Source organism: Rhea pennata, chromosome 5 (genome assembly GCF_028389875.1).
Source record: "Rhea pennata isolate bPtePen1 chromosome 5, bPtePen1.pri, whole genome shotgun sequence".
NCBI lineage: Eukaryota > Metazoa > Chordata > Aves > Rheiformes > Rheidae > Rhea > Rhea pennata.
In genome coordinates, this window is record NC_084667.1 from 63,739,514 (window position 1) to 63,763,696 (window position 24,183).

The following is a 24,183-nucleotide window of genomic DNA, read 5'->3' on the forward strand; positions in this document are numbered from 1 at the left end:
AAGCAGCCACGCTTTGTTCTACATAGAGCTGCTCAATGACAATTTCTTTCCGGGAATATTAGGGGCCATGCTTGGAAAGGCAGCATATATTTTGAATTAAGCTCAATATGTTATCTCCTCTGCTATTTGCAATGCGTTTTTTTTTCCGGAACACTTGTCAGAAAAATGCCTCCTTAATTTGATATCTTCTTGTTGTTTCTTTTCTTCCTTTCTTTCCTTGTTTCTTTATTTTTCTTTTTTTCTTTCTTTTTCTTTCTTTTTTTTTTAGGAAGCTCTTTTGCCAGTTGCCCATAGACTGAAATTAACTAGATTTTCATTTTCTCCAATCATTTCTGCGCAGAAAAGAGCTGGACTGGGGCTCGCCGTCTTTTCTTTAGTATCAAGTACAATTTGTCTTTTGCTTGTGAAGATTTGGTAAATCAGAAGGCAGATAGATAGCGCAGATGGTCGGAGGTGTCGGGTCAGATTATGGTACGCCTCAGTACAGTGCTAAGCTCATTCTGACGGAAAACCCTGATATTATTTTCACAGATCTACACAGTTCACTTGAAAAAAACCCTCCGAGCCATTTACATCATTTATGTGAGGCTCACAGCTAGCGGGATGGAAAAGCTTTCAATACTGCTCATTTTCATAAAACCCGACAGAGCTGGGGAGTCGTAAAAGCACATACAAAACTCCCGACTTCAGAGACTCTTAACAGAAACTTGAAAAAGGAGGGAGGGTTACACTCCGGCTTCACCTTGCCGATCCAGGCTTGATATGTCAATCTGCTTAAGGAGGAAAGAAAAACACCACATAAAAATAAAATACAATCTATAAATGTTGCTGAGGTTCCGACACTGAGTGAGAGTTTCCCTTCTAACCCATCCTCTCTCTGCTAGGGAGAAGCGGTCTTTGGAGCGTCTCGGTGAAGGATCCCAAAGTCCTCCACTGGACAGGGGAGGGAAAAAAGAGCAAAAACAACAACAACAAAAAAATCCTTCCTCTATATGAGCATCGGGCTTCCCTAGCGAGGAGGTGAGAGGGTGACAAACTGTGCAGAGCCGGGTGCTTTCCTGCCGTGCTCTTGAGGCTGGAGGCTGGAAACCCTGCCACGTCCAGGGCGTTAATGGCTGGTTCATCCAGCCGGGACGTATTGCTATTGCTCTTGCCATCCTTGTAAGTCTTATTTTTTATTTCTTTAATTTAATTTAATTTTTAATTTTTTTTAAGCGTGCACATGATCCGGCGCGGGAGTTACTGGGCTGCAGCCTGATGGCCATGAGCAGAGCGACCCAGGCTGGCTGGTGGCCTCCGAGGCTGCAGAGATGCCTGCTCAGGAAGCGCAGGGAGCGCCACCAGCGAGGGGCTGCGCCCCCGGTCCCCGCCGTTGCTCCCGGGAACGGACCCGGCTGGGGAGATGCTGGCAGCATCTTGCGGGGAGAAGGAGAAGGAGAAGGGGGAAGAAGGGGGCACAGCGAACACCTAGGAGCCCTGTCTTAACCGTTTGCGGTGGGACCGAGGGGAAAAAAACAGCTCGGCTCCAGCAGCTCTGCGCCTCCTGCAGCTGGGGTGGGTATTTGGTGCCACCAAATGGCACCAGTGGCACCACCGGGTCCCTCCCCCCCCCCCCCCCCCCGGGCGGTTATCCTATGGGGAGAGAATTTGGGGCTACAGAAGCAACTCCCGAGCTGCGGCGTGGGCGGCAGGCAGGTGCGCTCGGGAGCCTCCGTCTCCTTCCTGCGTTTTTCGCATAGCAGGGGCACGGCTCAGGGCGTTATTAACCAGCGCTAATAACGGCCTTATTTAGGTAACAGCTCGGAGCTTTGCTACAGGTGGAGCGAGGAGTTACCCCTGCAGAGATTAACCCGCTTGAGAGTGAGGAATAAAGCCGCACATCATTTCATCAGAAATAAAATACTGCCATCGATCTGTATTTGCCTGACGGGCCCCACCGACACAACGAGCTCTTGGGCCTGCGGACGGGACGTTCCTCGACAGTGTCCTAAAGCTAAATATGCTGAGTGGTTTACCCATATGCCTTCATACGCAGCAGTTCAACTCTACTCGGTCGCAGAATCGCGGTCACTAGAGGTCATTTATCCAGAAGGAGTTTTCAAGCGCGGCAGAAGTGCTAATACCTTTGCTAAAAACCTCTGATCGGTATTAAGTATTGCAATAAAAAATACTCCTGGGAATGAAAAGCCGCGGGCAGCTCCCTGGCCCCGAGCCTGGCTTTCTGCCCTCTTCCCCAGCTCGTCCCGGGCAGTCGGAGGAGGAGGGACGCTCAGCAAGAGGAAACTGCCCGAGGCAGCTTATATATATATATATATATATATATGTATATGTATGTGTATATATATATATATATTTTATACCCGTGTCATCGTCCCGCTGCCGCGGTCCGGACGCCCCGGGGCTCCCGGGGCCGCTTCCCCCCCGACCTGCGGACGGGACTTTCGGTGGAGGAAGGAGTTCAGGCTCAGCCCGGTTTGGCTCGGTGGCGGCCACGGGTTGGGAAGGAAACGACCAGTATTTCTAGCATTGAACCTCGCACAAACCCGTTCCCTCAGCGTTTCGTTTAGTTCCAGGACTGCGAGCAACTTTAAACACTGAATACCGCGCCCCAAAGAAAATCCGTGTTGGCTAAGCATTAAGTAGCTTTAAGGTCCCCCCAAATCTTCAGGCCAACGATGGAGATGCACAGTGTCACCGAGTGTTTCACGTGTTTCCTTTTATTATTTTTAGAGTGTCATCCTTGTTGAAATAGCAGCCCCTATCAGTCTTTCCTCCTAAAAAGAGTTATGCTTAAAGCTGTAATCTCCTTAAAACTAGGAAGAGGCTGGTTCTTCAGTTAAATTACTGATATTCGCTGGAAGTACTGAAATGTCCCTAAAACTTTGTTGATTGACAAGCTGGTCCCCGGAAAACCCATTTCCACTCTCAGATCATGGATTTATTAACTCTTTGCCCTTCTGCTTATGATTTCAGTTTCCTGAAATGCCAGAGTATCAGACATTGGCTGATGTATTTAGTAATAGTAGAAAGAAGCACCGAAAACTCAAAAGCCCGAATTATTCAGAGACAGGTAAGAAAAGACGATCCAGAAGAAAAGATGAGGCCCCTGCCAAGGCCAGAGCAGTTGGTGGGAAGTATCCACTGGCCAAGATTTCTCCTCAAAGTTCTTGAGGGTATAGCTGTGGGCCTGGTTTTACAGCCCCTCATCCATCTGGATTTGGTTGGCTGGTACCTTTTCCTGTAGGTAAATACACAATACATTGAATCTCCTTTTTTAACTCGTGTTTCAGGTAAAATGGTCTCTTTCCTTAGAAGTCTGATTTCCGTCAGGGCTTCTTCTAAAAATTTGAGTAAAAGGAAAGAAACAAAAAATAAGTACTCCAAATGAATCTGGATGCTTTCGCCCATTCAAATGGGCAAAATGCCCTCAGGAGTCCCTCCTTTATACCTTCTTTCCCCCTTAGGAAGTTTTTCCCCTGAAAAGAAAGCATTCTTGCAACTCTCCCCACTCCTTGGAAGGAAACTGAGAGCCGGAGTCGTACAGAAAACTCTTTCGAGCATATGGAAATGCAGAAAGACCCTTCAAATATTACACGTTGCCCCCCACCGTGAGGACGAGGGCTGTCATGAAAACACGTATTTAACAGAAAGCAAGAATGTGAACAATTCATGGGAAGAGTGAAAAAAATGGGATTAGCCCATTTTTCGGACGATCCCAGGGAGCTAGCAGCTCCCTGAACCTTGCAGAGCTGTAAGCGCCAGCACTTCAAGCTCCTCGCGCTACCTGCTCATTTCCTTTCTGAAATAATAAGACTCATTTGGGTTTAGAAGAAAGGCATGGAGCTGGGACACGTTTATCCCTTTCCTGTTCCTCTCCAGCGGCGATCGCTTCCCCGCTGCGTCTCCGAAACGCTCTGCAGGAACCCCGTTTCCTGCCGGCCGCTCCACTATTGTGTTAGTTTAGACATCGGCCGCTCTCCCTCTCCGGGAGGAAAATCACTGCAGACTGAGGAAGCAAAAGAAAACGGCGCTTCCCTGCTCTCTCTCTCTTTTTTTCTTTTTTTTTTTTTTTTTTTTTTTTTTGTGTGTGTGTGGGGGGGGAATTTGGCCAGGTGGCCCTGGAGACCCCCCCCCAAACCCACTGCAGCATTGGCTGAGGGCCTGTCCTCTCCCTGCACTGAAACCCCCAAATTGCAGAGGAACGCAACCCGTTCCTCAGCCAGCGGAGAGATACTGCGAAAGGGTCCTTCCTGCTAGCAGAAAGGATAAAAAAAAAAAATAAAATTGAGGTATGTTGTTGCAAAACAAGGCAAAGCAAACAAGGAGGACCTGGTGGGACACAAAGCTCTCCTTTCTCCAAAACCTTTTCGGCGGTTATATCGGGTCCGGTCTCCCTGTAATAAATAGAAGGGTTAGAAGAGCTCCGCTGCGGACCAGCTCCTGGCAGTCCCGAGAGGGAATTAACCGGGAAAAACCCCTGCTGGCTTTACCCAAAACCAGCTAAAATTGATGACAACGCTCCAGGCCAGCCCGGGCGAGGAGCCCATGGGCAGTTCCCCCGCTCTTGGTGCCGTCGATCAAACACCGCCAAGGCGGCTGCCGGGCGGCTCGGCGCCGTCTCCCCGGTAGATGGAGCATCCGCCTCGCTTTTCGGCCCGGCCCGAGCCCCGCGGCGCCCGCGGCGCCGGCCTTTCCCTCAGCGCGGCCGCCGCGGCGCCCAGCGCCGCGCCCGCCTCAGCGCGCCCGGCCATTTTCCCGCCTCGCCGCGGCTGTGAGGCGGCGGGCAGCGGCCACCCGGCGGCGGTAGGTTGGCGGCAGAGTCGGCGCCTTCTCCTTCCCTGGCGGTGCAGGGCCGCCAGCGCCGGCCTCCTCCCAAGCGCTGCGGGCGCCGCGCACCGCCGAGGCGGCGGCAGTTGGCGGGCGGCGACCCCTCTCCCCGCTTCCCGCCTCCGCCGCTGAGGCGAGGCCATTTTGTGGCGCTCACCCACAGCCCCGGGGTATCCCGCAGGGTGGTTCTCCCCCCCCCACACACATGCTATTTTTCCCCAAACAGCTTTAATTCTTAATTCCAGCAATCCAGCGAATCTTCTGCAGCTACATCCTATTTGGTACGGGCTGGAAAAAGCAAAATGTGTCAACCCAAGAGGCGTTCCGACTTCCAAATACATTTATTACTTCCTACTAGCTGCGTCGCAGTACGTAACACACTCTGGCAACGTGTTTGAAGACATAAAGGTTAAAAACAGAGAATTCGTAAATGAAGAGCGTTACGATTATGCTAACTCAGATGTACTTACTAGAACTGTCGCCAGTCAGGAAGGGGCTTAAACGCTGTTAACAACAGTGAAAACAGCAGCAGGTTTCTAACAAGAAACCTCACCTTGAACACAGTGTTCAACTCTCATTACTGGGTCCCCAAAATGATATTACAAAAAAGGCCAGAGAAAGATAACAGCACTATGAGAGGCATTATTTTTATTTTATTTTATTTTAATCAGAGATAGAAAGTTCATCTATAAATCTCAAATCTAGTAATTTCAGGAAGAATCAATTACTCTTGTAAAAGTTCTGTGCAATAATGAATACTACTGGAGAAATATGACTTTCTCAGGGTAAAAAAGAGAAATAAAAATATGTTTTATAAAAATCATTCAAATGATTTTTAAATCATTAAAATTATTTGTATAAACCCAAGAGAAATTAATACCGTTTTGCACAGCAAACAATATATGGTATTAAGTGTTGTAATAGAATTTTTAAAAGTCATACGAGTAAAAAATATGTCACCAGTTACTTCAGGAAGATGTTTATAAAGGATGCCTACATGTTTCAGGACACAATCTAAGTGCTAAGCATTTGATTTGAAGGGAGAAGATAATCTCATAGATTATTGGTATTTTTTGCCTTTTAACGAAGAACAAAGTAATGGCCGTTGTCAGATAGGATATGAAATCATACTACTGTAAGTCTGCTATGAGAAATGACATTAATGTTAGTATCATGGTAATGGCTAGTGACTCAATCAGGCAATCTTTTTTAGGTTTCTACTGTCTATGAAACCTTGAAATAAATGAAACTTTATCAGCACGGTTGAATTCCATATAATTATTTTTATTAATATAGTATGAAAATGCAATATTCATATTAATATTTTACTTGTGGAAATTTTCTGAATAGCACTGACAGTAGCAGGCAGGGAGATACATTAGCACATATACTGTTTACCACTATTTTACCCAATTGCTGTATATTGCATATTCCTTGCTCTTTGAAGTATGGAAAAATGACAAATGCATTGTTATCAAAACTGTCAATGTAATATACAACAATCTGTGAAATAGATTACACCACTGATAGTTTCTGATTTATGATTCCTCTGGAAAATAAGCATCACAGCATATTCTAAAAAGTTCTTGATTTCTACTGAAGCACGAGCTACTACAGTTACCTTTCTGCTCTATAGTGCTTCTATCACGTTTATCAAAAACCCCACCACCTACGAGAACATTCTCTGAATTTGTCATCCAAGGTTGGGCTAATGGTTTTCATGATGATGTTTGATGCAACTTTTCTCCAGCAGGACAAACAATGAGTCTTTAGAACAGTCACATGCTGGAAGTCGTCCGTTGTCCGACAGTTCAGATGTTTCTTGTTTCAGGCTGGTGTTAACCCCTGTTTTGTAAATCTGCTAACATATAGATTGCCAATGCTGTTAAATCTTTCAGCCCTTTCTATTAGCAATACATACATATCCTCTTGATTCGCAACACAGAATAACATCTGTCATTTGCAGTTATGTTAGTTCTTTCAATAATATTCACAAGACCAAATATTTCCGTATGCGTGTTTTCAGAAGCACTATTTTCTGCAACTTCACCATTTAAATAAGTTGTACTGTATTGTGAAATTATAGAAAAAAACTTTTATTTTTAGTTCTGTTCCTTTCTTTTACAAAAGTATTCAAGTGATAATAATAGTCTTAATGACTAGGACTAGTTGATAGAATGATATGTATCATCTTAATAATAAGCAGTTGTACATTCTGCTCTATTCTTAGCGGATGTTGAATTGTGATTTGTAAACCAATGAATATGAAAGGCTTTGATATTACCTATGTAAGGTAATGTTTGTACTTTTTTCTTTTTTTTTCTTTTTTTTTTTTTGCATTTACCTACCTACCTTCTGTTCATGTCCCAATTTCTTGCAGTTTTTATGGGAGCTGTCTACAAACCAAGTAGTATTAACATTGTTAAACTGTTTCTAGAGAAGGAAAGAACAAGTCTTTTGTATTATCCACATGGTGCTTGAGGTTTGACCCTCCAGCTTACTAATGATACAGGTTTGCTGTACTACTTAAGCTTCCCTAGAATATTTATTTGCAATGTTGAATTAAATATGTTTTAGGGTCAAATCCACATCATTCCATTGTTTCATGATTTTTTTCATTTTGCATCCTGTGTACTAAACAATGTTAATTTTTGCATCTTAAAGAATTACATAATTTTCTTTCACAGTGTGTAAAAGCAAAAATACTCTGCACTGACCTGTGGCTTCAGGCATATTTTCTTAGATTTTTCAGAAAGTTTTTGTCTGCTGTTTTAGAAGTGTTGCCAGGTGCTAGGAAATTAAGGTGTTAAGAAACAGGGGTCCAAGCTTTTGAATACATTTGGTAGAACTATTATCTCTTTCTCATATGTTTCATCACAGCCTTTTATAATCTAGTCTCTTGCATTAGATATTCTGATCCTCACTTAAGTGTTAGACAGATTCATTTCTGTCAGACATGCAGCGTTTTAAATGCCTTTCCCCCTTTTTCCTAGTCTCAGTACTACAGTATGCAGTCTTAAGGCCACTTTAGTTAAATTCTGCAGTTGTTTTTTTTCCACTTTATCCTGGATTTGGATCTCATCCTTATCACCAATTTGTTGTGCCTTTACTTTTTACACAATATTAAGGTGAAGCCACAGTGAGACAGTAAAATTTCAGATAGCTTTACTTATAAATGACATTTAAATATATCTGAGTTAACTACCTGTATTCAGTACTGTTCTGCTAAAATACTAAAGGCTTCTTTTTTAGAAGACTGCATCCCTCCCCTATTGTTTGAAAAAACATAACTGAATTTCTATTCATAGCAGCACTATAAAACAGAAGTATAAATTAATTAGTAATAGACCTTCCTACTTTTCATTGCATGTGAGTTCTGTTTTTAATCACACTTACATGCCTTCTGATTTAAGTGTACCTTGCAATTTCTACAGGAGTATATGGAATGGGCAGTAGCTTTTCCATTGTCCACATAGCTGTTGATGGCATTAAACCAGCTGGAGAAGAGGCTACACATTTTGTGCACAGGCATTTTTTCTTGTATTCTTCAAGGCTTCTGAGGTCATCATGCCTCTCAAAAACAGAACTGTTCCAGCAACCTCTCCTTAGATGATGCACCTCCTTTTCTTACAGTGGCTTTGACTTTCGGAGAGTCCATTACCATTCTCAGTGAGAAGTTTAGTTCCACTAAAATGGTTTAGATAATGAATTCAAATGCAGTTACCTTTCCCCTTCTATCTTAAAATATATGTTTTTTTTCCTTGTAATTTTGTCTAGTTTGCTGTATCATGATACAATGCTTTTGACTTTCTCTGTAAAACCCTGAATTGCATTTTTCTTTTGTAGTTTACACAATGAATGACGGAGTCTTAATGAACTTAGACAAACTTCTGCTTGAGTTTGGTAGGTCATATTATGTATTTCTGAACTTTTAATTTCTAATGCAATACATACTTTAGAGTGATGTTTTAAGCTTTGAAGAGTTATACTAACTTAAAATGAGCAAATTTATAATGAGAATAAAGTTTTGATCTTTTGCCTACATGATGATTTGTTAGCTGTGAGTTTATGGAGAGAGGGGCTAACTACAATTTAATGGTTTGTCTGAAGTGGTAATTTTAGCATGTTAAAATCTTAATTACTATTTGTGCTATAAATATTGTACAGCATACATTTGTTTCACTGTTGATTATAGATATGTACGAAAAAATATTTATTTTCTTCTTAGTTTTCCAGCTAGAACAAAGCTCTTATGCTAAGGAATGCTTGAAGCAACAGATAAATTGTAAGTAATGATACACTGTTTATCAGACATTGAACACACTGCTTTTAATTCATTAGACCTGATAGATGTTTCGAGTTTCAAAGACGGAAGCAAGCCTAATAATGAAGGCTGTCCTATGTCCTGCTTTCACCCTACCTCATCTTTTACCATCAATACTCACTCATTCTCCCTAGTAGAGTTTGCTTTTGCCTTCCACTTTTAGCTGGAGGTGTTCAGCTGTCTCATGGACAGCCAATTTCATACTGCGCTATTTCCTGCTCTACTCTGTAGCTCCTCACAGTCACTGGCAGTTCTTTGATTCAGCTGTGCTTGCTCAATACATCTGCCATTTGCCTCCCTTTCTTCCTTCACGTTTTTGTATTCTTCTCAAATTTGGACTTCTGCCTCACTGTTTCTTCTTTCTTTCTGTAATAATAAAAGTTCTCTCAGTTGATATTGCCCACTCAAGCCTCTTTTTTTTTCCCTGCATTCTGGCAGCTTGTACTTTTTCTTGAAATTTCAAAACACTAAATCAAATGAGAAAGTCTTACTCCACATCATACTCTTTTCCCACAGGACTAACATACAGCATAACATTACAGGCTCAGATCTTTTTTATCATGCTGCTATGTGGTATCACTCAGTTATGGGCCTGATTGTGGCAGAGAAGATTCTTCAGACAATCTGAGGACAACTCTGCTCATCGTTGGTACATTTTAAAGTAGAAATTGAAGCTTGTAAGCTTTATAAAAAAGAGTAGGGGATAGTTCTGGTCTGGTTGGTGTTCCTGTTGATGACAACATTCCTAATAATCTTGACAGATGTGTGCAAGCTCATATTTATAGGCTAAGAGGATTGTCAATATTAAATTGAAGTATCTTAAATATAAAAAAATCTGTAGCACTAATCTGGTACACTTGGAATTTTGTTTTAGCTATTTGGTCATATAATTGAAACTTAGAGATGGCATTTTCCTTAACATTTATGCAATCTTACTGTAAATGCGCATGCTTTTAGGGAAAATGCAGAAGCTGCTTAATACCTTGCCATTGCTATTTGAAGGTTCAGATTAGAAATATCCATACATATATGAACGCACAACCGACCCTCAGTCTTTTTAAAGTTTAGGTTAAATCCTTCAGAAGCCTACCAGAAATACTTCCACTGATTTAATTTAGTCTCTGTGTAAGTATTACTTGGCAGAGGAACAGTTGTAGCATTCAGCCCCTGAATTTTAATGTGTGGGATTCATCTGGACTTTTTGGCTTGACTCCCTTTCTAATCAGTGGAGGGAAATAGGCACTTTTAGGGTGTGAGTCATCTCAACCTAAAGAGAGAGTTTAAAGTAGGTTAGATAGAGTATACTTTAAAAAATGCCTTTCTCTCAACTGAGTGTGGTAGGAGTCCTGGATGCCTGCACTGTAGTTAAGTGAGATAGACCTCATCCACAATGTCAATGCACTCACAAAGAATAAATAGAACAATAAATTGAAGAACTCACACTTATCTCAGAAGTGTTTCTCTATAGAAAATACTATAGAAAATGTTAAGTGCCTAGCTTTGCATATATAATAGATACTTTCGTTAAAACAATTTGAAGTTTAATGATTGTATGTAAGACCTGTGCTGCAAAATTTAATACTTTTATCTTGGTGAATCTCAAAATGTGGTTTGCAGCCTGCTTCCAAATACACTTCTTTCACAGAAATGAAGCATATGTCAGTTGTCCAATATGCCTTATACTAAGTAAAAACATATTACTCAAGATATTCATGATATTAAAGATAATCAGAATTACTCAAGATTACTCAAAATATGTTGTGAATCTTTTGCTTTTCATTTATTGATGTTTCTCCCTGACAGATATTCTGTGGTGTAAATCTTGCTGGGATTGAATGTGACTATTAGCAAATGCTGTGAAACCAGGCCCAAACTTCAGGATGATCTGGAGTTCTAGAGCAGTAATTCACACAACCCAAGACACATCCCACACAACTAAGATGCCCTTCCAAGTTAAACAGATGAGAAGGGCAGTAAGTCTGTGACTGAGACTTCTGCCCGGCGCCTCTCAGGCCTCCACCTTTGGCACACGGTGCATCAGAACAGCAATGATGGCAAGGGCTGATTTTGCACTAACAGATGTAGAACACTGTGTGAGACTGTAAGAAATAAACAGCACATGGAGTAAATATGCACACAGTTGTGCTTACTGCAGTGCTTTGCAGCCAAGCGTGATAGCTCGCACAGCTGTGACTTGTGAAAAATAATTGATCAATTTGGATTCTACTAACTGCTTTTTAAAGAAAATATTTCCTCCTGTTATCTGTCTGTTGTTAGAAAAGGCAGAAATAAGAATCTATGCCTCCCAAATATCTTGCTGCTTGAGGATTTGTCATCGTAATAAATTCACCTCATAAATTAACCCCTATTTCTGACTCAGTACATTAATTTATCATGCCTTACACATCTCAAGTTAGAGTAAATTACTTTTTTTTGAATTTTCTCTGCTAGTGTTTCTACAAGTCATTTGCTTATATGTTGTTAGTGATGTTTTTCTTGCTGCCTTCTTGTAGTCAGCTTTCCAATTCAGAATATTTGTAATTCTGGACTTACGTAAAAGAAAACAAATGTTTAAAAGAAATCTTTAGTTCAGACAACTTTTGTATTTCAATCAGCTCCCCCAGTTGCAAGCATTAGTAAAGGCAAAGTACCTTACACTCAAATTTGCCTGTATACCACTTCTAGTACCTTGGAGATGTATCTTTCTCTAGAAAAATGAGGGGTCAGCTTTAACTGCTAGTCACATTGCTCTTATTTCACCACAAATAGTCACTTTAATTCTGTGTAGACTAGGATGCAGAAACAACGTAAGATAATGTTTTCTTCATCCTTAATCTCATAATATTAAATAAAAATTAAGGTAACTCACCACACAGTTCAAAATCCCTCAGTGTTTGACTCTGTTGTTGCTCTATTTAGTTGCAGGCTTCCCACTCATCTGGCACTATCAAGAGGTGTTTTGGAAGAAATTTTGAATCCTCCAGTAATTAGACTTATCTTTCTTCATAAATATATTGAAAATATGTATGGAAAACAAAACTGCTCCATGGTTACAGGATCTCTAAATGAATTTCCTGTAATGAACAGTGGACAAATCATGTTGTCTTATGGACTGCATCCACATTTTCTCAGAATAGGAGAGAATGCAATAGTATCCTTTTCTGAAATAAAAGCATAAGAATGTTCGTATCATAACTCATCACCTTTTACGTTATCCTTAATGGTTCTTATTCTCTACATTTATTTTCTACCCTCTGTGGGATCAAAATTTTTAGATTTCTTAAAACACCAAGTTTCAGCTACTTACTTCAGTAGATAATGTTTTACCTGGACTACGAAATATATCTCGTAACACAATACAACATCACAGAGTGAAAAAGATACAAAGAGAATATTTTACTCATTTCTGTTTTCATTTGCTGTCCATTGCATATTGATGATGGCAGGTTTTGCTTTTTCAAAAGTCGGTTTCCATTGTTTTCAAGCATCTTTCACATGATGATAAAAGAGAGAGACATAACCTTTAAAAGAGAAGCAATGTGAATATGAATCAGCGTATCTTTTGAGAGGAGCTATAGTTTGTGAGACTGCTTTTAAGACTTAGAATTCTTTTAAATGATCTAGATTGAAAGTTGATGAAGTCTTTGCTGCTTCATAAAAGTAAATATTATAGCAATTCAGCAATTGTATTATATCTATTTTACAGGTTACTATATTAAGCAATATATGGAACAAACAATTGAAAAAAGTGGTTTCTTATCTTACAAAGCACGTGAAATCAAATCTTGCGTATCCATGTGCAAAAATGCTGCTATTATCAAACTTCCCCTAGTAACATTGTAATTGTTGGTAACACTCGTATTAGTGGACATACTGTTCTTCTAAATCCTGCTGTTGTATACATCCAGAGTATTATATTTTGTCTGCATGGGTAAGACATACTTGAAAATATTTTTTTTTATTTCAGTGTACACTGTAAATATTGTGGAAAAAAAGAATGAAATCGCTAGGTTGCAGGAAAAGATAGATAACAGCAACGATGCAATTGTTCGTTTGTGCAAGCAGAATGAGAGCAGTAAGGAAAGCTGTAATAAGTAAGTATAATATATGCTCAACTTTTATTTACAAATAATAAAGTCAGGGAAAGACAGTGGAAAAATAGTGTAAAGATATGTATGTGTGTGGGCAGACAGGAGTGATAGTAAAGAAATCTTTTTAGTATTTTCCTAATGTTTTTAAGCTGTGAATCATGAGATATAAAAGTTGTAGTATTATCTATCCCTTGATAAAGTACATTATAGAAACAGAGGTTACTTTCTGTTTTAGTACTTTATTAGAATCAGTAATAATTTTCAGAGATCACAGGTGCCATCTCTGCAGCATGCTGATGAATTTGGGCAGGCAGCTAATAGAAACATAATTTTCTTAATTTGCCTATCTGAACTTTATGAGATGTGAACAGTATTAAGAATACTTTTTTTGCTAACAAGATAATAACTGTCAGTGATAATAAGGCTCCATTTTGTTCTGTTTTGTTTAATACTCAATTTGGCTATCTGAAATTGAAGGATCTTTCTACTCCTTTGCTCACAAACTGTGCTTTTTATTCTAATACATATTCTCTCTTAAGATAGTTCCATAACTGCCTGTGTATGTAGATATGAGCATACTTTTACATCAGATTCTGGTATAATTTTTACTGCTTTGAAACTGTTCTTCTACACATACTGTTTTGATGAATCCCCCAGTATTCTTTGTAGACAAAATTTTTTATCAGATTATTCAGAGAACGTTTAAATGTAGATCAGTTTGGGGCCTTAATAATTGGAAATTCTTCAAGTAAGTATTTGGCTACAAAGGGTTTCTCCATACTGGCATGGATAGTCTTGTTTTATAAAATGAAAATTTTAGGTGTGCTTTACCAAGATACCAAATCAGGAAAATCTGCATTTGACACTATAGAAAGTTTGGCCCAGATTTATGTAATCATCTCTTTTTCATTCTAGTGTTCATCTTTCTACAGTTTTTTAGCTCCTTTACAGTTCAAGTGATGATCTGTTAGCAAATCCTATCCTATGTTCTTGCAATTCTATACAAAGATAAATGCTTCAAAAAATGTCTTCAAAATGTATTTGACATTTTTATTACACTGTAAGGTATTCTTTAATTTTAAGACGTGAATGGAGAATGTGGGTGTTCCTAAAAATAAAAAGAGAAGTGAAGATAGCCTCAGTGTTGTTTTTAGGTTTATTTTGAACTATTCAAAAAAAGCGAAGAAAGATGGAATGGAATCATTAGTGAGTGGGGTGGGTATAGTGGCTAGCTGTTGGATCAGCTGTCATTCTGTACTGATCGGCAGCTTTAGCATAGAAAGAGCTAGGAAAAGATTCAAGCTTGGAAGGAAAATTACAATTTTAGTTACATTAAATACTTGCCTCTAGTGCAGTACAAAGTGAACACTTTGATAAGCTGCTAAAACTCTTCACACTATTTTCTCAGGTATCTTTTAAAGTTGCAAATCAACTGTTACATAATGCATATAAAGAAGTAAAGGTAGAACTGAGGGATCTGATCAGAATTTTACTCATTAAGTTCAATGGCCTTTTCTCAGGTCCTAAAAAGAATAAGCAATGATATTAATGTAAAGTGAAGAAGAAAGGCATGTAGTTTTCAGAGTGGGGGAAAATCACAGTGTTTGTATGCTAGTGCATTTTTATATAAGTACTATTGATTCCTACTTTTTAAAAATCTGATCCTTTTAAAATGCGTCTTTCTGCTGAATTTGCAACAACTGTGTGAAGTAGCATTTTCCAATTACACTTTTAATCTTCAATAACGTCAAGCAATTTGTACCAATAATACTAAATTCCTGAATGGACTCTGCACTCACTTTCTCATTCAGCTTTTTTTGCTGGCAAACTATAATGCTGTTATAAATGTTGATTGTATGTTCTTGTGTTGTCTTGGCACCTGGAGTATATAATTTTTTGTTCAAGGTTATTGGACGTCTGTTCAGCAAATTAAATGTCAGGTCTTTGTTCTTCATTTATTTCCTTGGTGGAGATTACATTAAATTAGCTGTTTCTGAAGCCTCTGTTTTATTCCACCTTTGGAGTGATTATCCAAGTGCACATTTGTACTTCATGTGATTGCATGCCACAAACACTCCAGTTATGAACAAAAGTGCGTTCTCACATCCAAAAATGCCCTTTCTTTGCCCTAGTCATGAATAAGCAATGCAACGTGCATCATACATTCTCAGTTGCTTTTGCCTGTCCGGTACAGAATTACTTGCTTTGTTCAGTTGCAACCTTGTTCTGTATTGCCCTTTCCCCTCTTATTGTTGATTTCCATTCCTTTAAATGTAATTTTATTTTTGCCCCACATCTGTGCTGTTCCAGATTCACTTATCTCCAGCTAAAGCTGCACTTCAGTCCTTACAGACTCTTCCTTCTTCTGTCTCGTCAATCTGTAGCTTTGGTAGGATCTACATAAATGTTTGTGAAGTTGGGTTTTCTGTGTGCATCTCCTTAGACAGGTACTTGCACTCATACAGAGTTCATTCCAGGTGTTTGTGTTGCTTTAGAAAAATGTGTATTCTGGACAAATGCTGGATATATAGGACTCAAGAGAGAGGGTTTGTGACTTTTTTTAACAGAAGTTTCTGTGGAGGGAGCATGTAATTTTTTTTAAGAGGAAGTGAGATTTATGTACCACTCTTGCCCAGCCTGTTTGTGTAATGCATAAGGAGCAGACATCATATGAACTTCAGCTCTCTGCACCTCAGAAGTTGGCTACTGACAGCCTCTCACTGCAGAACTCACTTTCCCTTAGTGAGGGAAATGTTTGTCCCTAGCAGATACACCTATTTAGCTCAGTAGACTTGAGTCATTGTTTTGTTATTTCTGTCACCTCAGAACACCTAAGTACATATAAGTCTCACTCCCTATCCAAAGGCTGCATGCACCAGAGGTTTCTGAATTTATTTTTCATCATCTCTAACTGAGCCATACCCTGGCCATTTGTTCAGTTACAACTTTCTGTTGAAATGTTTTTTCTTATGACTGCTATGGAAGGGAAGGAGACATCCATGCCTTAACGGCTCATGGTCCTTACTGTATCTTTTTTCAGATAGGATGCTTTTTTTCAAGACCCATTATCTGCTTCTACCAAAGATCACCTCTTCATTTCACTTAAATCAGGAATATATTTGCCTGTCTTCTAGATTTCATACAGCCAAAGAAGAGGCATCTTGGCATACTTGGCATACATCCAAGGAGGAGGCATCCAGGCATACCTGGATGTTGAGACAGTAGTATTGGTTTAGTTCCAGGGCACTAACTCCTTCATGTATTCTCTGAAGTTACTGTGATTTCAGTACAAGCTGCAGCATCCTGCTGTAAGAAGATCACTTTGATGGACTGCCTCGTAGCTGTCACATTACATGAGGCACTTGAAATGGAAAAAATAACAAAAAAATGAATAATTATTTTTCAAGGCAGTAGAGGGACCACGTGAGACCAAGAGGAGACCTAGGCTAAGGATTACATTATATGGAATGATTAATTTACTCTAGAGGAATCTAGTTATGAGCTGAATAGGCATGAGCCACTTAGCACCTCTTGCCAGGAGACAGGTTCCTGGAATGGGTGCTTTTATCAATGTAGGTGTAACGTATATAGCCAGATACCAGCTGCATTTTTTAGCTTCTAATGATTTTGCAAATATCATTAGTATTTTTGTCACCTGATATTTCTGTGAAGAGCTGAACATTTATACAGAAAGCGCCCAGTGTCACATATACATTTTAAACATTCTCTGTTTTGGGTACTAGTTGGAGTCCTTCCAGTTCCCCCCAGGAAAATGTATGTGGATAATAACTCAGAAGCAGAAAAGAATGTTACCCATCAGCAGCTGAAGTTCACTTCTCCTCTGCCCTTCATTTTTTATTAACTGTTTTTCTGGGATGTTTTCCTGTAAGGGCAGAGTTTGAGTTCTGGTATTGTCAGTAGTGACTCCCAGTTTCTGGGCTATTTTACAGAAAGACCATCTCTTTCTGGCGATTTTCTGAGAAGGGCTTGCTTAGCCGATGGAGGAGATGCTGTGTTTGTGACTACTGCTTGCATTTAGGTATGAGATAGGTGCAAGTGATATTTTTGGTGAAACCAATGCTTTGTTCATCACCAACAAGAAGAATGTATGTGTCTAAAGGGTTTACTGGTTTCACTATTCCAAGTATTATGTTTTGGATTTAGATGTCCAACTGCTTAGCATTAGGCTCCAAAAATTTTGAAGCTTACTCTATTTCTTTTTCTAAAAATGCTTTTTATTTTTTGGCAATCCTATACGTGTTCTTTAATTTGTGACTTTAAAATCTTGAGAAAATAAATGTCTGCGTATAAAAGCTTTCTGTACTAAAAACATCTATGTTTTACTTTCAAAATATCAGATGAATGACTTGTCCTAATTAGCTAGCTGAAGTGTCTTCTTTACTGATGACTTCATTTTTAAATGCCTTTTTATTAGAAAAGACTATTTATGTACCTTTTTTTTGATTTTTTCACAGCTGGAAACCCACTTACATAATTCTTAGCGAGTATGAAGAATATTTGAAAAAAGAAATGAAAGCCAGTCAAGAAGCTACAGAAAACGAGATGTATGTATGATCACATGAGATGAGGTTTCAAGCATTAGTACTTATTAAGCAGTCTAAACTGATCAGCATAGATAATGCATTCTGCTTTAAAGAGAGCTATTGTTTCTGTAAACTTTTTAGGGTAATAAACCTACTGAGAAATTAAAATTACATAAATTCAGTTTACATTACTTGAAGGTCGTTTGTTATTCTGTAGTTACTAATGAGAGGATAAAATATGGCTTCTACAAATCCCACTGCTTCCCAAATACCTATGAGAATTTTCAGGACACTGTTCAACTTGCTGCAATTTCAAGAAAAGTCCTATGAAATAGAGGCAATGAATGTTTAAGTTTTGATAGAGCTATGAAATGTCAGAGCTTATTAACAAGAAATTGATTATGTTTCTCCTATAAATGACTTCTTTTTTGTTGTTGTGATGACATACCTTCAAATATGCTGTAATATCAGTAGTTTCAGAGTAATATTCAGGTTCAGGTAGACTTTTTGGAAAATACTGAAGTTCTGTGTTTGCTCAGAAGCATCATTTGATTGAATCTAAGGTTTTAAATTAATTTATGCACTAAATAAAGTAATAATCAGATATATTCAGATAATTTTGTGGTTACCTTTATTTGTGAATATTCAGATATTATTAGAACATTCAAATCAAGTTTTGTATACTTCTCTATATTCTTCATAATGAGCATAAGCATGCAAATTGAATATTAGATCCTGAAAAATAGGGTAAGTGATTCAGAAAGCCTGATCTATAACATTTTAAGATTAATGGTGAGTAAGGTTCTAGAACTGATTCTGCATTTTGAAGAGATCATTTGTTTTGTTAAAGAATGTTGTTGCAGAATGTACCTTTGTGTTTAGAATTTAACAAATAAAATTGATTTTCATTGTAGAGAGGCTGGCTCTCTTTTACTGATCTGTTTGGGAAGGATTAAAGATTGGTTTGCCATGTGGTGACAGCAGGGCAGATCTAGTTAAATGTCTGAATACCAATTTTGAAGTGTAACTTTAGGTAATTATAATTGAAAATTTTAGGTTTGTTTTTTTTTGTAAGTGCTCTTTTTGCCAATTGTTTAAGACTGCAGAAATAGCATTAGGTGTCCAATAAGCTTTAATTAACTCAGTTAGTAATTTATCTGTTGTCTTCTTGTTCATAGCTCTATATTGGGTGAAAATAAGGCTAAATTAGCTTTCTGTTAGTATGTGATAAAGCCGTTTTGACATTCACCAATCTGAGCTGACAAGCCAGAGAAGCATTACTTTTAAATGGCTTCTTTAGTTGACCAGTTTCAATTGCAACAGGAGTGTTTGATTTAATTTGTTTTCCTGAGCGTAATTATTAGACATTATGACTATAAATCATAACATGAATTTAATTTATACATTTTATAACAATGGTCTTCAGATAGTTCTTTCAAATATACTCCCTCTGTACTGAAGCATTTGATAATTTTTTCCAAAAGAGTAAGATGTGCATTCAGCAAATTCTAAATAAACAAATCAGGAAGAAAAATAAGTACTTTTAAAACTTAATATGCGCAATGCCTTGTTAGCCTTGCATTTGAGGACATTCAATACATATTGCTTTAGATGGAAAAATCATTTTAATTTGCATTTAATTAGGCTCTTATTATAGAGATTTTAGAAATGTTCCACATTTCTTTATTATTATTAATTTCAAGTACATATAAGAACATTTAGTACTGAAAGTTAATCCTGAAAATAAGTGATATGAAGAAGGAAGAAGAAATAAGAGCTATTCATATACTGTTCAAGTTTTTTTTTGGCTATTGCCCTTTTCCCACTGATATGAAATTAAAACTTATGCTAATGACTTTAATGTACTGCTGAATGCTTAATAGCCAGTGTTTAACTATGGTGACCGGAGAATGTGAATTGGTTAGAAGAAATATTAAAAATAGTGACAATTTCTTAAGGCCAATATCTTATATTATGTACAGCTATAACTACTAATCTGTGGAAAATGTGTTTTGGGAAAAGTATTCTTTTAAAGTTTGAAGATGACTTGATATTTACCTTATTATTTTCAAAGTTTGAAATGTACAAGTCATACCTGGAAAATTTGGTACAGTAATAACTTTTTAGAGTCACAAGACTGTGTTGAAATGCAAATATATTAATGCCCCATTTAACACAAAGCTTGAGATGTCTCAATTCCTCGTTTTCACAACTTTGAATCATAACAGCGTTGAATTAGAATTTTGTTCCTCTAAATAACTGTTTTGATCTTGAGTCAATTTAACAGAAACTAGTGTCTGGAGTATGGTTTTATTTGAAAGCTGAGATTTTTTTTTTTCTCCTATGATAATAAAGATTTTACTTTTTATTTTTGTTGTTTTGAGGGTATTTTTTTGTAAGAGCAGAAGCGTCCACTATTGAGTTTGGACACAACTTTCATTCTCTTCCGTTGTCTGGCCTAGCCATAGGGCAGCCAGAAATGTCTGCCTTTCAGCCTTATTGTATTTAATGATTTATTGGAATTTATGGTGAAATACTTTTTCTAAAAAGGAATACTATGCAATACTTTTCATGTAATGAAAATGTTCCTTAATGTACGTTTTATTAATGCTGCAGGCAAACAGGTGAATTTCTGGCTTTAGTTTAGAAACATAACTTGTTTCATAAAGGAATTTCTGGCTAATCTGCATGGGTGCTAATAACTTAATATTCTAAAATTTCCCCTTCTCTGTTGTCACTTTTACCGTTTCTTAGAGCATTACATTTTGTTCTGCTTCAAATCTATGATTTTATAATGGCATATTCTAGTCTCAAGCAACTTTGTATAATATTTCTTTCTCATAAATGATGAGCCTGCAGTAACAATACACAGTAGATGCCTGTACCTGTGATATGTCTTTATTAACATGCACTAGCTACATAAATTCTCAGCATAGAATTCCTGTAATACATTTTGCATATGCTCAAATTTATCTTTCTTCAAGAATAAGAGATGTATAATATCAACATTTGAAAAATGATAAAATTTAATTTCATTTAAGCAGTTAAGCATTTAATTTCCAAGGCAGAAAGAAATAAAGATATCTGGTGCTGCTTGTTATTATTCAGTTTTAAAAAGCATTAATAGTTAACCTCTTGTCTGTGTGTGAAATATAGACTTCCTGCAGACCTATCTTTACATCATCTGCGCGTGACATTAAGAAACTAGAACCAGTTCCCTGATGCATTGTTAATTACTCACTTTCCCCAAAAGATACTTCTTTTGCCCTGGAAAATACCTACAATGAAAGTTATGCTCATCAGCATTATTGGTGTACATAGAAGACTCATCATAGAATCATAGAATCAGTAAGGTTGGAAGGGACCTCTGGAGATCATGTAGTCCAGCCTCCCCTGGTTGATTCATTCAGCTGATGAGACAGTTGAATATTTGATCTGTCATTAGCAATCTATCCTATAAATTCCTTGCCTGAATAGGGAAACAGACCAAGGAAAGTCTTTTCCAATGCAGTTACTGTCATTGATTTAACACAAGATTGTGTGCTACAGCACTTTTCTTTCTCATCTTTCCAAACATGCTATTGATTAATTTTCAGCTTTATGTGATGAATTGCATCCAATTATTTGTTATGGTATTTATTTGTTTTTATAGTGATTTCTACAATAGCCAGTTTAAACTTCTAAAATGCAGTGAATGTTTATTTAATGGGGCCTCTTAATTGATGCTACCTACTTTATTCATTTGTAACTATGTACTCACATAATGTCCATGAATTATATTAATGTAAGATTAATTTAGAGGGCAGTCTTAAAAGGAACTGAGCATTCTGGCTCTTTGCCAGCTAAACATTTATGTGTTTGCTTAACCTTAAGCATGAATAATCTTATTGTTTTTATGTGACTAATTTACCTGTTTAACACTTCCCTGAGTCAGATACAGCTTGTTCAGCATATCCTTGGAGGCAGTTCTTACTTACGTGATGCATCAGGCTCCTCTAAATAAGGGATATGAGGCCAGTTTCTCTTTTAGTGTAAGTTTGATACAGCTCTACTGAAATCAGCAGAGTTGTGCCAATGTATACCAGCAAGGAATTTGGGCTACTGTGAGTTTCGTGATAACTACAAAGAGAGTAAAAACATTTTATGTCTGCAAAGTTGCCTTTGAATATGGTATAATCTGCATTCCTTTCAGGACAATGAGGCCTGACTGCTTTTCACATCACAACTGTATTCTTTGTTATGTGCAGTATAATCTTTGTTGAAAATAACGGGAAGAGAAAAATTGGGGCCTAATAGTGATATACTGAGCATAATCTCACAATCTAATTGAGCTGATTCCATAAATTAATACTGTTTTTCCTTAGGAATAATAGCTTCATGTGAAAAAATTAAATGATATGTATTTTTTATAGGAAAATGTATCAGGATTACATAATCCAGTATAAAGAGATTTTGAAGCAACACCGTGAGAAATATTCCGAAACTCCACTTGCACAGGAATATTACAGAAAAAAGAAAGAGCTTGAAGAAATCCAAAACAGAATTTTGCAACAGTCTGAGCGATATAAATTGCAAGAAGATGCTTACTTGGATATTGGTATTTTAGCATTAATATTGTCAAGGTTTTGACAGTAAATCCTGGTGTAAACACTGGCATGCACTGCACATTAAAAGTACTGTACAAACACCAACTACTTAATTTTTCACAGTATGTCTTCAGCTAATGAATTTTTTTTTCTGCTATACTTTTTTGAGAGAGAAGATTTTGAACAAGGATTTAGAATATGCATGCTAATACTTAGTCTTCCAACCCATGAATCTAAGGGGGAGAGGTTTGCCATTAGATTTCTTGGGGTAAAAAATGCCTTAATAATAAAATTACGTTAGGTCTAGCCTCTCAAAAGTCTATTTCAGTGTATTTTTATAGATTTATTTTCATGCTTTTTCCATGGTCTTTCTCTCTATACTGCTATTTCTGTTACATATACGCTAATCCAAAGATAAAAGCTCCCAATCTATTAATTTATTGTACATTTGCTAGAAAATTTGATTTGTGAATTAATGTTCTAAAATGAAATTTATTTTTGCAGAGCCTACATCTTTTAAATCCCTTCATGACTGGGCTTTACAGATGTATCCTTGTTGTGTAGTGTTTATGCAGTTTACGGTGGAAAAGTTTATATCTACCTTTCACAACTTTCTATTAAAAGGTATCGTAATTATTTACAGGTTTAGGTCTAGAGTGACAGCATAGGTATTTTCCTATGAGAAAATAGAAGGCCAAATAATAAGCTTCAGTTAAAGTTTATGGGAGCATTTTGGGTGAAGAAAAACAAATCTCATTTAATGGCATATCAGTCAAAATGCTCCATTAAGGAAGAGATGACTAAGCAAAGTTAGATTTGAATATCTGCCTAGGAAATGTAAACTTGTCAGACCTTCCTGTACATCTAGCATTTGTGCTTATGGGATAGAGCTGCAAGGGTTTTCGTAGTACACCTAACCTGAAAAAAGTAATGTTACCGCAGAGACTTTTGTAGCATTGCTGAAATTCCTGTTCCTGTAGCTTTCATAGGATCAGAACTTAAATTGAATCCCATGGCCTGCATGGAGGCCCTCATCTCCTTGATTCACCAAGTTCACGAGTGACCCTTTCTGCTCTTTTCGATGAAGAACTATTTCTTTGGCACATCACTAGAAAAAATGGGAGTTCCTCACTAACGTTTCATTTATTACATTTTTCCCATAGGATTTTTACCCTATGAGCAATCCAGCGTCAGTGATTGTCTAGTGGGAGCTTTATCCTCCATTTTCCTACATGTACAATTTACATTTGATAGGCTTTGTAAAAGGAAAGCTTTTCAATAAAATGCTTAGAGGGAGCTTATGGTTTAGTATCTTTATTCTCTGACATGATTACATTTTTTGTACCGTTTATATTCCTTAACATGAAAGTGCTTCTCTGAGGCAAAAAGCACAGGAAATTTTAAAGCATGCTGCAGTTGCTACACAAGAATCAATTGAATTTGAAAAAGAAATAAAAGAATTAGAAATGAAAATTAATTATTTTAAAAAGGTAACTGTGTATTTTAATTCTATTTTATATGCATATTTATATATATATATACCATTAGATTTTCTGAAACATAAAAAATGTAACGAATTTTCAAGCACACAGATGAACAGGAGGATTCCAGAATTAGTAATTATGTTTCTGTAGCATCACATATGTTTTCTTAGGGAAGAAGAGTCTGTGAACGTAAGAGCTCTTAAAGCTTGCTTTTTATTGACCTCAGTTTACACCATCATTTCCTTCAAGGCATTGTGCCACTGTGACTTCTGTAGTAGTTCAAGAAGGCCAGATGATATTCCTCAAAATATAGCAGTGCCCTTCCTT

The 24,183-nt window shown here is 37.7% G+C and overlaps 1 protein-coding gene across 1 annotated transcript in view; it reads left to right on the forward strand.

The window, feature by feature from the left end:
* The first annotated feature begins 2,982 nt into the window (after nucleotides 1-2,982).
* The window catches only part of C5H14orf39 (chromosome 5 C14orf39 homolog), a 36,191-nt gene continuing 14,990 nt past the window's right edge, over nucleotides 2,983-24,183 (forward strand). The window contains exons 1-8 of the mRNA XM_062577705.1: nucleotides 2,983-3,070; nucleotides 8,674-8,730; nucleotides 9,056-9,112; nucleotides 13,119-13,245; nucleotides 17,718-17,807; nucleotides 22,199-22,383; nucleotides 22,877-22,919; nucleotides 23,742-23,862. Coding sequence (XP_062433689.1) covers nucleotides 2,983-3,070; nucleotides 8,674-8,730; nucleotides 9,056-9,112; nucleotides 13,119-13,245; nucleotides 17,718-17,807; nucleotides 22,199-22,383; nucleotides 22,877-22,919; nucleotides 23,742-23,862 — 768 coding nt within the window. The remainder of the gene's footprint in view (nucleotides 3,071-8,673; nucleotides 8,731-9,055; nucleotides 9,113-13,118; nucleotides 13,246-17,717; nucleotides 17,808-22,198; nucleotides 22,384-22,876; nucleotides 22,920-23,741; nucleotides 23,863-24,183) is intronic.